Source organism: Drosophila guanche, unplaced genomic scaffold (genome assembly GCF_900245975.1).
Source record: "Drosophila guanche unplaced genomic scaffold, DGUA_6, whole genome shotgun sequence".
Taxonomy (NCBI): Eukaryota; Metazoa; Arthropoda; class Insecta; order Diptera; family Drosophilidae; genus Drosophila; species Drosophila guanche.
In genome coordinates this window covers 371,968-386,535 of record NW_022995745.1, presented here as the reverse complement: position 1 = coordinate 386,535, position 14,568 = coordinate 371,968, and the positions used below count along the sequence as shown (strand labels likewise).

General features: G+C 47.3%; 2 protein-coding genes across 5 annotated transcripts; both read left to right on the top strand.

The window, feature by feature from the left end:
• The first annotated feature begins 527 nt into the window (after positions 1–527).
• LOC117581016 (probable citrate synthase, mitochondrial) lies at positions 528–8,682 on the top strand. The gene is made up of 4 exons (XM_034267841.1): positions 528–619; positions 776–853; positions 6,915–7,892; positions 7,959–8,682. Exons 2-4 carry the CDS (start codon positions 809–811, stop codon positions 8,328–8,330), a joined length of 1,395 nt encoding a protein of 464 aa, XP_034123732.1. The 5' UTR covers positions 528–619; positions 776–808; the 3' UTR covers positions 8,331–8,682.
• Positions 8,683–9,487: 805 nt separating this feature from the next.
• On the top strand, positions 9,488–14,126 carry LOC117581012 (transmembrane GTPase Marf). Of its 4 annotated transcripts, none has more exons than XM_034267825.1 (9): positions 9,488–9,748; positions 10,169–10,818; positions 10,888–11,177; positions 11,240–11,578; positions 11,751–11,762; positions 11,933–12,859; positions 12,924–13,106; positions 13,177–13,373; positions 13,436–14,126. In XM_034267825.1, the coding sequence occupies exons 2-9, from the start codon at positions 10,482–10,484 to the stop codon at positions 13,635–13,637; spliced, it is 2,487 nt and encodes an 828-aa protein (XP_034123716.1). In that variant the 5' UTR covers positions 9,488–9,748; positions 10,169–10,481; the 3' UTR covers positions 13,638–14,126. The 4 variants fall into 4 exon arrangements, with proteins under 4 accessions (XP_034123716.1, XP_034123715.1, XP_034123714.1 ...); XM_034267824.1 differs by having other exon boundaries at positions 12,921–13,106; XM_034267823.1 differs by having other exon boundaries at positions 12,918–13,106.
• The last annotated feature ends 442 nt before the right edge of the window (positions 14,127–14,568 follow it).

Below are 14,568 nucleotides of genomic sequence, written 5' to 3'. Positions count from 1 at the left end.
TGGATTTGCTTGGCGAAGAGCTAGAGTTGTCTGGAAAATAAACTAAATATACAGCGACAGGTCAAATCGATATATCGACAAAGCTGCCAACTCATTTTACGAATACTAGCAGGCATTGGATAAAATTTAGTTTCTAACTTAGTTTTCCGTCATTTATCAGTATTTTCTCGGGCGTGTAAGCAATTTATCAAATATATATTTTGTCGCGCCACCTCCAATTGGTAAAATAAACCTGTAGAATGTACGTTTTCCGGTTCTTGACCACGCCAGGCATCGGCCTACGCCAGCAATGCCGCACATCGGCCAAGAAGTCATTCTGGGATTCTGGTAATTTATTGCGCGACATCTTGCGCGCCCCCCTAAAAGAGGAGGGTCCACTGATTCGCGAAAAAATCAAGATCCAGGCTGTGGCCCAGCCACAAGAGTCACTGGCCGGAGGGCCTGACGAGCGTCAGGTGAGTCAAATGTTCGCGCCACCTCTTACCTGTGGGGTGGGTGTGTGTGCGCGCACGCAGCTGGTGCTGCCAACCTAGACTAGACCGGAGCAGACGCGAAAAAGCGACATTTGGTTGGCGGGCCATTCAGTTGCCGCGCAGCTGAAGGGAGAGAAGCACCAAAAGTAAAAAGAAAAAAAATAACATTTCCAAAAGCTATATTCTTCACTGGGGGAAAGCAATTTTTTTCAGTGTTTGTGTGTGTTAGTGGAAAATTTGCTATCTTTTCTAAAGGCGAACGTGTTTTTCTCCCCTCTCTCTCTGTCTTTCTCTCTATAAAGAGCAACAGCATTCTTCATACATAACCGTTGATCATGTCGCTCTATCGCATTTCCGCACGTAAATTGGCCGATGCACAGGTGAGTAGTACCGTTCCTGGTTCCTGTTCCAGTTTCACTTTCCAGTTCCGCTTACTCATCCCACCCCCGCAATAAAGCGGTTCATTCAGCTTCTCTGTTATCCCTTCCCCCCCTCTCGCTGACTTTATTTTGCTCCCACGCACACGCAAGCAGTCCCCATCGCATACCCTACACGTCACGAAAAAAAAAAGATTCCGCCATGTGCTTGCGATTAAGAAACTTTTGTTTTATTGTGCCCTGATAAGTGTGTAGTGTGTGGCATTCCACGCTGGCCAGCCGCCCATCCTGTCGAGTGTTTCGCCATATATAACACATTACATAATCTCCGAAGAGGTGGGCGGGGTGGGGTACTAGCGAAAAGATTCGCTTTGGGGCTATTTTGGCAAATGCGTATTTCTTGTTTTATATAAATAAAACAGTCTGCTTTTTTCGAGTTTAACGAACTCGGCCGCGCTCCCGTTGCCTTTTGTATTTCTTCTTATATTTTTTGGAAATTTCCATAAGCGTGGCTTTCGGAAACCAGACTTGGCCCAAAGCACCATGCGGCCTTGTTCTTGTAATGTTACAGCGTTGGCAATGCTCTCCCCAGACCAGTCCCGTTCTCTCTCTCTCTGAAATGCACGCTCTCTCGTTCTTAAGGGTACAACAAAGGCAAAAAGAAAGGTGCATTCCTATAAGGTGGGGCGGTAGGAGGTGAGGCTCATCCAAAGGGACTTTTGTTTTTATGTAACCGCTTCTCTTGGGTTGCTTTGCCCTCATAGCAAAACAAAAAAATGTTTCCTGGGAATGTCTCACCTCAAACAAATATGCCTTGGCGGACGACTGGCAGCAGGGCAGCCACAAGTCGCAGGTAGCAGCTCTCTTTGGGCTCTCTTTTATTCCTCTCTCGCTCTCTCATTCCGACTGGCTCTCTAATTCCTCGTAGCGTCGGTTTGTTTCCAAAGAGTGTCACGTGTTGTTGTTGCAAAAAAAAAAAAAAAACAAAAAATGCTCCACTGAAAACCAGAGAGTCAAGAAGCATTGTCCGCCGAATGACCTTAAAGAAGATGATGCCAATCCCACCCATTCGCCGCCCACTGGCAATGCACCCAAGTATTTGCATGGGAGCCGTGTGTTTGTGTGTGCGTTTTGGGTCGGCAGCGTGGATTATGCAATGGCTGGCAGCAGCAACAAAAAGTAGAACAGAAAATTGATAATTGGAAAATCAATACAAAAAAAAGTCACGCACATGGAGAAACGAAAACGAGCCTTCCAGGACGAGCCTCCTTTTGTGTGTCTCTCTCACTCTCTCTCTCTCTGCCGCTCTTTGGGGGTGTTTCAAAATATCTCTATCTCTCGCATTGCTCGTAATCCATCTGTCATCTGCCTTCGCTGGAGGTTTGCCTGAGGACTTGAGATGGAGCTATCCCAATGCCTGCCTGCGCGCTCTTCCTTTTCTACTGCCTGTCAGATTCTTACTTCTCTTTCGCCGCCTCCTTTCATCTCTCTCCCCTGCTTAACCCGTGTTGTGGTCCCGGGCAGAGTGCCAAAAAACGCGCGCACTGACGTGGGTTCGGTTCATTCCTCAGCAAAAAGCGGAGCACAACACACATACACACACACACAGAGAGGAACTGAACTGTGGGGCGAATCACCTTATTTTGAATGCTTTACTTTTTGCTCTCTCTTTGCTATAAATAATTGCTGTAAATGCTATGCTAAATACGGTTTTTGTGGGATTGAATAATAAGCATTAACAGCAAGCATCGCCCTATCATGGCCAAAAAAGACGACAGATAGACACAAAAATACATTGGGTTTTTTGTTTCATCTTCGGCGTAGCCGTACTCGCCTACTCGTAGCCCCGCACCACAGCCAAACAAGCATTTCACTGTTGAAATGGCGAACACGCGAAATCTTTTATCGCCCGTCTGCTAATACGTCACAAATATTGTACGTGACGCGAGGTTTAGTCGATGTTTACGTAATGCCTCGACCAGAGACGACCCTTTGGGCGCACACAAAAAAAGACTCAAGACAAAGAGACAAAGAGAGTGAAAGAGAGTGGGTGTCTTTGTGTCTAGAGTCTAGAGCTAAACAGCTGATCAAGCGATTACATAAGAAGCAGCCAAATGCTAAATATTATATATGATCGCTTGGTCGGTCTCTCTCTCTCTCTCCACACATCTGATTAGATTTGTACATATAATTTTAGTTTTATAAAGGTACTTAATGGATCAGGTGCTGTGTGTGTGTGTGTGTGTGTGTGTGTGTGTGTGTACAAAGCTCAAGTGGCCCTACCATAGGCCACACCAATCCGGTAATACGCCAGTCATTTGGCCACCCATTCCTTACCCATCCCCGAATTACATTCCCCCGTATCAGTTTAGTTATGCTCAAGTTCTTAACAGTATAGATAACGGTATTTGGGGGCGTCATGGAAAGTTTCTAAGAAACTTCTAATGGAGGCCCAGACCTTGGCCATCAAAAAATAGATTATTTTTCTGCCAAACTTTAAAATGAGTCAAAAATTATAAAAATCAGATAATTATAAGTATATTATATAGTAGCAGTAGTTGTCGGCGAAATCGATCGATCTGGAAGGGTATATTCTTGGTTTTTCTCAAAGATAACGAATTGGTGGGGTGGAAACCATCGATGAGAGATTGTGTTGTCAAGATCTTGATCATGTGATACATAATCAGTCGTTCCCACATGCTCCTCTTTGACTCTCTCTCTCTGTTCGAGTAGTTTTTTTGCATTAACCGCATTGCCATAGCACACACTTCCCACCCCCTCATCCAACTAGTGCGACTGATAAGCGTGACAAATTTGTACCCGCTAGGCACATGATCGACGCACAGGAGTGGGAGAGAGAGGGAGACGTGGGGTGGGGCTGCACAGCTGGTTAGAGCTGATAGCGCCAAAGACCCACAGGCCCCAAGCAGAAGCATGCTCCACGAATATCCCACCAGAAGGTGTTAATTCAATCAGTTTTTAGTGATAAAACAAGCAAATAATAATTCGCAATGCGCCATTTTAGTGGCTTTTGCTAATGAAGAAAGCGGAATGCAAGAATTTCCGCAAAGAGATAGGGAAAACAGAAAACAAAGCCCCTTGATGGACAGTGATTGATGATGATTGGAGGCAACTTCATATGATGAAGTAACCACCTCAATCCGTAATCTATTGTGGAGCATATTTGTAGACAAATTTAATGAATTTGCCATTTGCCTTACGTAAATGACTGGACCTTTATATCTTTATACATGCTTAAATGTTTAATCGAGTGATAACAGAAGTCAACAATAAGTCTCTAGCGCATTTGAGGTCTAAAAGTAATCGGCTGAGGGGCGCTGCTGCATGACGCAGAGCGCTTAAATCCAATGGGTGAGCAGTTTAGGATACAAGTTTATCTCAATTCTGATTGAATGACAGTTGAGGATGACAAACGATTATTGGCTTAAACAACATAAGTGACTAATAATAAAAAAAAAACCCAGTTGCCAGCTCACTGAAAGGAAAGTCACTTCTCTAACCAAGGCGTATCTCCGAATGATGCCAGTGTTTCCCCTTGTAAAGCGTCTGCGGCTGGGGCTGCCAGGCAGCAGCAGAACACAACAGAACATCAGAAAATATCCGACAGATCTCACAGCTTTAACAAAGTGGAATCGGACTGGAAATTATGGCCGGGGGATTACGTCAGTGGCAGTGTCAATGTGATGTGTATTTACTTTTGGCGTCTGCTGTGAGACACAAAACAAAAACTGAAACTGAAAATGGAAATAACAAAAGTACGAGTAGTAATAGCTAACAGAAAACCTAATTAAGACGATTAAAGATCGCTTCAATGGAGGAACGAAGCAGCAGCCAGCAGCTAGCAGCTAGCAGCCTCGTCAGCCTGTCAGTCAGGGGATGCAATTATTAAGCAATTGTAAAACGCTATGTAATATTAGCAGAAATAATAGTTAGAAATCATTAAACCAAATTGAAAGCGTCACGCAGCAAGGCGAAAGCCCAAGGCCACCAATGAGAGATCAAAAGAGAGTCAGAGAGAGTGAGAGCGAGAGAGGCGAGAGAGCGGGATCACCTCGTGCGCCTCTCCAACATTGTGGTTTCCCGTTAGAATGGCAGAGAGAGCAATGTCCACTTGTCGCGTAATTTGTATTGCTATTTGCCAGACGTCGATTGATTATGCAATCGCTCGCTTGACTAATCGTACGATGAAGAAAGGAAGTCTGCTGGTCTCTGGGGCAAGCAACACGCGACTCTGATCAGATAGATGACACTTCCTTGATGACATATAAGTACAGTTCTTTACACACGCTCTGGCTTAAAACTAAAGCGAGCCTCACGCTGTGTGTGTTTTCTGCGAGCGATAATTTCACGCGCGCGTGAGACCTTCAAATTTACACACACACTAAAGCACATACATACATACATACTTGATATTTACATATATTTGTCGTTGTTGCTCTCTTATCAAGAGATGAACGAGCCGACAGGCAGCAGCGCCCCACCTCTTCACTAATCGCAGATAATGTGCGCGCTTGAAGCATTCTTTAGATTTGTAATCGAAGCGAAAGCGTTGCCCTGCTGCAAAGCAGCATCCTCGAGATGGTTTCTCTCATTGCAAATGGAAAAACCACACAACCACACGATCTGCTCTGCCGCTTGACTGACAAATCAATTAGCAATTTCTACCTGCCCATTTCTGGGTGTTGATTTGCTTGCGGTTTACTTGCAACAAAACGGCGAGTGCTTTGCTAAGGTTTCAAATTTCCAGCCGGCGGGGTGCTGGCTTTTTCGTCTTTTATTTTTCTTTGCTTGTTAAACGCCTCATCGATCGTGTTGCATTTATGTTTGACACCCGCCCATTATCGATAATTGAGACACGGCTCCGTATGATGCATGCGTGTGAATTTTTTATCAATGAATTTTTGGCATCGACAAACCAGAAAAACTACACAAAACTAACCGGTTTGCGGTTGGTCGGTTGGTGGCCGGCGCACAAATCAATGTGCGGCACCAGAAGCCAGAGAGAGGGGGCTCAAAAATCATGCAATTCAATTTGCAAGCAACGAGCTGAGCTGGACACCGGCGACGGACAACAAGCGGCGCTACAAGTTCAGTTGGTTAATTGAATTTGTTGACCCACTAGCCGCAGCAGTGCCCACCACAGAGAGCAGAAGCAGCAGCTGCGGCAGCAGAGAGCCCAGAGCCCAGAGCCCCCAGACAGCCGACTGTCAATCAACTGGCATCGCACTTTGTGCCTGGGAGCGCGAAATCAACTCGGAATTGGAATCGCATTCGATTCGGATTCGGATTGCCATGTCGTTGCCATGTCGCTTTGCATTTTTATTACGAGTTGTACTTGCGTTTCGAAAGCGTGGCAAAGATCATTCCATTAAGCACACTCAGAGCACCTGTGGAGACCATGGAAACAATTGCGGGGGGAGTATCCAAAGCTTTTGGCACGTGACGAACCAATCCGAAATCCGAAATGGGCAACAGTTGGCTGTGTCTACCCTTCACTGAACCAACAAGAGAGGGAGCGGAGGAATGACCTTGGCTGTGCGTGCGGCTCAAAGGTACAGTCTGCCATGGAGCAGGGGAAGCGTTTGCAGCAGTCGTGAGCGGCAGCCCTACGGCATATGTAGTACTTCATTGACGCATCTCTGTGGCGGCGCGTGTGAGTCATTGGAAGCATCTATTGAGATTAGTGATCTGTGCAGCGTTATCAACACAATTCGTGTCTGGATGTGTGCCTACTCAGACGACAACGATGGCTTATGTCATGTGCAATGTCATGCTATTGAAGTGCGGCTCAATGACAAAAGGCGAAAGCGATTACAACAGCGACTGCAGCTGATGGCAATTGATTGGCTTGCTTGGCTTGGCTTTGCTTTTGGGGGGTGTGTGATCAGAGGTTCCTTCATAAAGCTTCCATTGAATGAATTTGAAATCGTTTGCGAGCGGAAACTTTCATTTGATCAATTCCATTCCGCATTTGATCGATAGCAGTCGATAACTCTTCGATAAATAATCATTAATTATTGTTTTTTTGTTTTTTTTATTTCAGAAACTTCCCAATGTTGGATCATATGTGCGCCTGATCTCGGCCGATGGACGCAGCCTGCGCGACGTACTGACCGCCAAGGTGCCCGAGGAGCAGGAGCGCGTGAAGAACTTCCGTAAGCAGCATGGCGCCACCAAGCTGGGAGAGACCACCATTGACATGATGTATGGCGGTATGCGCGGCATCAAGGCCCTGGTCACGGAGACCTCTGTGCTGGACGCTGATGAGGGTATCCGCTTCCGCGGCCTCTCCATCCCCGAGTGCCAGAAGGTGCTGCCCGCCGCCCCCGGTGGCACTGAGCCCCTGCCAGAGGGTCTGTTCTGGCTGCTGTTGACCGGCGAGGTGCCCACCCAGTCCCAGGTGCAGCAGCTCTCCCGCGAGTGGGCCGAGCGCGCTGCCCTGCCCCAGCATGTGGTCACAATGCTGAACAACATGCCCACCAGCCTGCATCCGATGTCGCAGCTGGCCGCCGCCGTTACGGCCCTCAACCACGACAGCAAGTTCGCCAAGGCCTACTCCGAGGGTGTGCACAAGAGCAAGTACTGGGAGTACGTCTATGAGGACAGCATGGATCTGATCGCCAAGCTGCCCGTGGTGGCCGCCACCATCTACTGCAACACGTACCGCGGCGGCAAGGGCTCCCGCTCCATTGACTCGAGCCTCGATTGGTCCGCCAACTTCGTGAAGATGCTCGGCTACGACAATGCCCAGTTCACCGAGCTGATGCGCCTCTATCTGACCATCCACAGTGACCACGAGGGTGGCAATGTCTCTGCCCATACCGTGCATTTGGTTGGCTCCGCCCTGAGCGATCCCTATCTGTCGTTCGCCGCTGGCATGAACGGTCTCGCCGGCCCCCTGCACGGCCTGGCCAACCAGGAGGTGCTCGTCTGGCTGCGCAAGCTCCAGAAGGAGGCTGGCAACAATCCATCGGAGGACCAGCTGAAGGACTACATCTGGAAGACCCTCAAGTCTGGACAGGTATAGTTACGCTTTATTTCCATGGGATATACATTTACTGATCCAATTTCGATTTCGATTGTGCAGGTTGTGCCCGGCTATGGACACGCTGTGCTCCGCAAGACCGATCCCCGCTACACCTGCCAGCGCGAGTTTGCGTTGAAGCATTTGCCCGAGGATGAGCTGTTCCAGCTGGTGTCGAAGATCTACAAGGTGGTGCCCCCAATCCTCACCGAGACCGGCAAGGTGAAGAACCCCTGGCCCAATGTAGACGCCCACTCCGGCGTCCTGCTGCAGTACTACGGCATGAAGGAGATGAATTACTACACCGTTCTGTTTGGCGTCTCCCGTGCCCTCGGCGTGCTCGCCTCCCTTGTCTGGGATCGCGCCCTGGGTCTGCCCATTGAGCGCCCCAAGTCATACTCCACCGATCTTCTGGTCAAGATGGTCCAGAAGTAAGACGCTGGTCGACGATGGCGGCGCAGTGATGGGGATGGGATGGAGGGAAGTTCTAGACGCAGGTGCGGTCGCAGAAGATTAATTTTTCTTCTTCTGCGGACTGTAGCCAAGTAATAAACGAGAGAGAGAGAGAGAGCGGAGTGACGGAAAGAGCAGAGAGAAGAGAAATTAAATGGAGATTGTGTAGTAGAAACAGCAACCAAATATGAACCAACAGCTAAACAACAACAAAACTGCTTAGAACAACAAACAGAAGCAAACAACAATGGAAGAGCAACAACAAAAGAAAGATGAAGGCAGAAAACTTACCTTTAACTTAGTAAAAATAATTACACTCAGCAAAAGCGAAAAAGCAAAACACCTAAATTAATTGTATACGTGATTCCATGTATGTGTACATATATGTATATGTATATATAGATGGAGTGAGAATTGTTTGCGCATTAACTCACACACAAACACACACACACCCCACCAAGAACACCCCGCCCTTCCTGGCCTCCTTTTTTTTAGTTTTATGTTTTGTAGGATGCCAAATGATGTGGGCCTTTTCCTTTGCCTAACCACCACCCCCACCCAACTCCAACTCCAGCTACCCACCCATGCCCACGCCCATCCCCATCCCCGTTCCGCCTGAGAACCAAAACCATACACAACAAATTACTAACTTGATAACATGTTATTTTTAATTTAAATATAATTTATTATGCAAACAAGATAAAGCGAGAAATACAATACATACAAAAACAACAAGTGTAAAGCGGAAACCCGAACAACAACAACAAGAAAAAGATCTACAACAAAAAACTCAATAAAAAAACAGAACAATAAATAATATAGAGAATTATATTTAGTGTAGTGATTGCCACAAGCGGTGAGAATTGCAAATGCAGAATTCGTTGCCATGCAAGTGTATTCAAGAAAGCAACAGACAACAATAATAAAATCGAAACGTAGCAAACTTGAAACGAAAACGTATTTTGCTTTGACATTTATTTATTTTGAAGTTTTGATAGTTTGAAATTGCCGCTCCAGTTGCGCTCTTATCGATAAGTGACCGCCACTAAGTGTGACCCCAGACTGCAAGCAGTGTGGCCAGTAAAACCAAAACAAGGCTACCCAACACTAGTCGATTGCTATCGATAGGCTCGCTGCAGCCCTAGTAAAGCGCATGTTACATCATTTAGAGTCGAAAAATAGCTTAAAATTATTAAAAATTGCCACAACAAATAACCTGCAGCCGCAACTGGATTCAACAAAATCAAATGCACTGAAATGTGCATGCATTTGACAGCTGAACATCGTTTGAACCGCTAGGCTAGGACAAACCAACCGACGGGGCACGACAGGCGGCAACACGCAGGCGAAAAATAAATATACAAATATAAAACAATACGATGAGCGAGAGCAATAATCAGGTTAGTTGTTGGTCGGGGCACAGGTGAGCGGGACAGAGAGAGAGAGACGATGAGTTTATCAATAATTACTGTTACGCATACACAAATGGCGAATCGAAAGGGCAACTCCGATCGCATATGAAAAATCAACGAACGAATCGTTTTAGGTTTATATACTATTACTCTTCGAATGAATTTGGTTGCAGCGCAATTTATCTCTGCCCGCGTGTGTGTGTGTGTGTGTGTGTGTGTGTTTGGTGTGTGTGTGTGCACTATTTGCGTTTTTATATTTTGTCCACCCCCCCCACACACCACATCCCCTCACCAACCCAACACTTTTGCTTATCTCCTGGCACTATTTTTCCTGCTTTCTTTCTCCGTTTTGCCTACAATGTCATAATTTCGCTTGATTTCATTTGATTTTATTTCGTTTCGTTTCAGTTTTGTGACGTTGATTTTTGAACAAAACCAAAAGAAAAATATTAAAACCGAATAGAGAGCGCGCGCCGAACCGCCGTCCCCCCTGCGACTCAGTTCCTTTTTGGTTTTGCTCGTGGTTTTCCTTTGGTAAACCCACAGCGGCCCACGGTGGTTGCTTGGAGGAGGTGCACGCCCGAGCCACAGGCACAGGCTGGTGCACAGCAAACGAACACGAACACAACTTTCGAGTATCCTGCATAGGCTGCATACCTTTTGTTTTGTATCCAAATCTTCTCTTCCTCTCCAAAACGCAAACTAAAATCTAACACCCGAAATGGCGGCTTACCTGAATCGCACCATCTCGCTGGTGACTGGCCAAACGGGGCCCAACGGCAACACGGACGCCGACGATCATCACTCCTCGTCCACGGACACCGTTGACAAATCTGTGGGCCCTCTCTCCCGCCACAACTCCACACTGCAAACCTCTGGCTCAAATGCATCGATGAATTATGCTCTAAACGTCACCGGCGGCGTCGCCTCCGATACGCGGCTGTATCAATCGAACGACAAATCTCCACTTCAGATCTTTGTGCGGGCCAAAAAGAAGATCAACGACATCTACGGAGAGATCGAGGAGTATGTGCATGAGACAACGACCTTCATAAATGGTAAGCCAGTCTATATAGCCTCATCCATCCCCGATTTACTTCACCGCTTTCTGCTTATTGGCAAAACAGCTTTGCATGCCGAAGCCGAGATCGTGGACAAGGCCGAGCGGGAGCTGTTCGAGAGTTATGTGTACAAGGTGGCGGCCATTCGCGAGGTGCTGCAGCGCGATCACATGAAGGTGGCATTCTTTGGGCGCACCTCGAACGGCAAGAGCTCGGTGATCAATGCCATGCTGCGGGAGAAGATTCTGCCCAGCGGCATTGGCCATACCACAAACTGTTTCTGCCAGGTGGAGGGCAACGATGGCGGCGAGGCATATCTGATGACCGAGGGCTCCGCGGAGAAGCTCAATGTGGTGGTGCGTAGCGAGTGGCCGACAACTGTGCGTCCCTTATGATCCTTTTGGTTAATCCTTTGCAGAACATCAAACAACTGGCGAATGCCCTGTGCCAGGAGAAGCTCTGCGAGAGCAGTCTGGTGCGCATATTCTGGCCACGCGAGCGCTGCAGCCTGCTGCGCGATGATGTCGTTTTTGTGGACTCACCCGGTGTCGATGTGTCGGCGAATCTGGATGATTGGATTGACAATCATTGCCTCAATGCGGACGTCTTTGTGCTGGTCCTCAATGCCGAGTCCACAATGACGCGTGCCGAGAAGCAGTTCTTTCACACCGTCTCACAGAAGCTCTCCAAGCCGAATATCTTTATACTAAACAATCGCTGGGATGCCTCCGCCAATGAGCCCGAGTGTCAAGAGTCGGTAAGGCATAGCACACACCTCCCCCCAAAACGTGTCCATGTCCTCCTTTTGGCTATAAGTCTCGCTGTATCTTGTATCTTTGCCTTTTCTTTGTGTCTGTCGTGTATGTTGATTGTGTCTCTTCTTACCTTTTGTTTTTTTTTTACAACTGTCCAACATTCATCACCGGCAGGATCTGGCCAAGGTAATGAAACACACAGCTAGAACCCAGAACCTCTTGCTCTGCCTCTGCTTTGTCGTTCCCTGAAGAGTAGTTTTACGCCCCACCCATTACGCCCCCCTTTTGTTTTGAGCTGCCTGCGTCAGAAGAGTTTTTAGCAATCAAATTGACTTTCAATCCAATCCATTCGATAGGTTAAATCACAGCACACAGAGCGCTGCATCGATTTTCTCACCAAGGAGCTGAAAGTGAGCAACGAGAAGGAGGCCGCCGAGCGAGTGTTCTTCGTTTCGGCACGGGAGACGCTGCAGGCACGCATCGAGGAGGCCAAGGGCAATCCGCCGCATATGGGCGCCATTGCCGAGGGCTTTCAGATACGCTACTTTGAGTTCCAGGACTTTGAGCGCAAGTTCGAGGAGTGCATCTCGCAGAGTGCCGTCAAGACAAAGTTCCAGCAGCACAGTTCGCGTGGCAAGAGCGTGTCGGGGGACATGCGCTCGATGCTGGACAACATTTACGAGCGCATTACGATCTTTCGCAATCTGAAGCAGGACCAGAAGAATCTGCTGACGGACCGCATCCAGGGCACCGAGACCCAGATGATGCAGGTGACCCGCGACATGAAGCAGAAGATTCACACCATGGTCGAGGAGGTTGAGGAGAAGGTCTCGAAGGCCCTCAACGAGGAGATCTGGCGTTTGGGCGTACTCATTGATGAGTTCAATATGCCCTTCCATCCCGAGCGGCTTGTGCTCAACATCTACAAGAAGGAGTTGAATGCCCATGTGGAGAGCGGCCTCGGCAGCAACCTGCGTGCCCGCCTCTCCATTGCCCTGGCCATGAACGTGGAGTCCGCCCAGGCGGACATGACCGACCGCATGCACGCGCTGGTGCCCAACGAGCAGCTGATTGTCAGCAGCACCAAGATGGCCCTGCGCAGTCAGCCCTTCGAGATGCTCTACTCGCTGAACTGTCAGAATCTGTGCGCCGACTTCCAGGAGGATCTGGAGTTCAAATTCAGTTGGGGCATCACGGCCATGATCCAACGCTTCACCGGCAAGGTGCGGGAGCGTAGCAAAAAGAGTCAGCCAGCATTGGCCCACCGTCAGACGAGTGTTGGGGTGAGTCAAGCGAAGAGGGAAAAGGGAAATCAAAAGCATAATCTCTCCTCGGTCCAAGCAGCAGCAGCAGCATGGCGTTGTGTCGCCCGTTAGCTCTCAGATGGATGATGCCACACCGGTGTGCCTGTTGCCATCGCCTGGCTTGGTGGCGGGCATAACGCCCGAGCAGCTGTCGCTGATCTCACGATTTGCCATCACATCTGTCGGCGGGCAGGGCACAATGGGCGGCCTATTAGTGGCCGGAATTGTAAGTATAAAGTTTTTTGCTGTGCTCATGTCAAGCCGATACCCTTCCATCGCTTTCATCCCATTTCCAGATGCTGAAAACGATCGGTTGGCGTGTCCTTGTCGGCGTGGGTGCTCTCTATGGCTGCATCTACCTGTACGAGCGCCTCTCGTGGACTAACTCCGCCAAGGAGCGCACCTTCAAGAGCCAGTACGTGCAGCATGCCACCAAGAAGCTCAAGATGATTGTCGATCTAACATCGGCCAATTGCAGTCACCAGGTGCAGCAGTAAGTCTACCCATCGATAAATATTTCAAGAAAGAAATACAAGAATCTATTTGTTTCCCCAGGGAATTGTCCAGCACATTTGCACGGCTCTGCCGCACTGTGGACACAGCCACCACCGACATGAATGAGGAGCTAAAGACGCTCGAGGTGCAGCTGAATTTGCTCGAGTCCAATCAGAAGCAGCTCAAGCTGCTGCGCAACAAGGCCAACTACATACAGAACGAGTTGGATATTTTCGAGCATAATTATATAACAACGCAGTAGAGCAGATGGCGGCAGATGGGAATGTAAAAGGATCAAGGATCAAGCACATCCCAGAGATTTATACACACCCACACCCACACACACACACACGACTATAGCGACAACAATTAGGCAGCAACAATTGGCTTTCCATTTTATTTTTTGTTTGCCTTGTTGCAAAAACTCTCAAAATTGTTTGTTATTTTTTGGTAAAATTTTTTTGAAAAAAGAACAGAATGCACGCTGAGAGAGCTCTTTTAGGCTCGGATCGGATCGGATTGGATCGGTTCTAAATTGTCATTGTTGTTGTTGCTTGCGAGAAATAATTTTAATTCCCAACTCTTATACACACCCTACCCCAACCAAACCCTATTATAAACTATATTTTATTATTGTTGTTGTTGTTTTTAACACACACACACACACACACCAGACATATACATAAACACTGTGAACAATGGCCAGGAAGCCATAAAATGAATTATAAAATCCCCTTGGAAGATGAAATTGGAAAACGATAAAAGAAAACTCTTATTATTATTATTATATATTATTATAAGCAAGAAACTCTAGTGATTATTATTATTGTTTTTTTTGTTCAATTTCTTTTGTATTAGAATAATTAAACGAATCGAAACTTTATGGAGAGGAAAAGCAAGAGCAAGAGGATGGATGTTATGCAAGCATACAAATAGTTGAATGGTGAAACTTTCCATGTACGGAATACACTGAGGAATCATTTCAGATCGATTGCGAGCTTTCTTTTCACCTTTCCTTTATTTATCTCTATTCCTCAATGTTTGTCTTTTAGATTTTATGTGGGTATGTGGGATCCCATCTTCTATCGTTTCGGTTCTCTTTTCTCTCTTCAGTATTCATTCGATTGAATGAAAAACTTAAGAGATTTATGTATGCAATTTTGCAGCATAAATAGATATAATTTGTCAGCCCG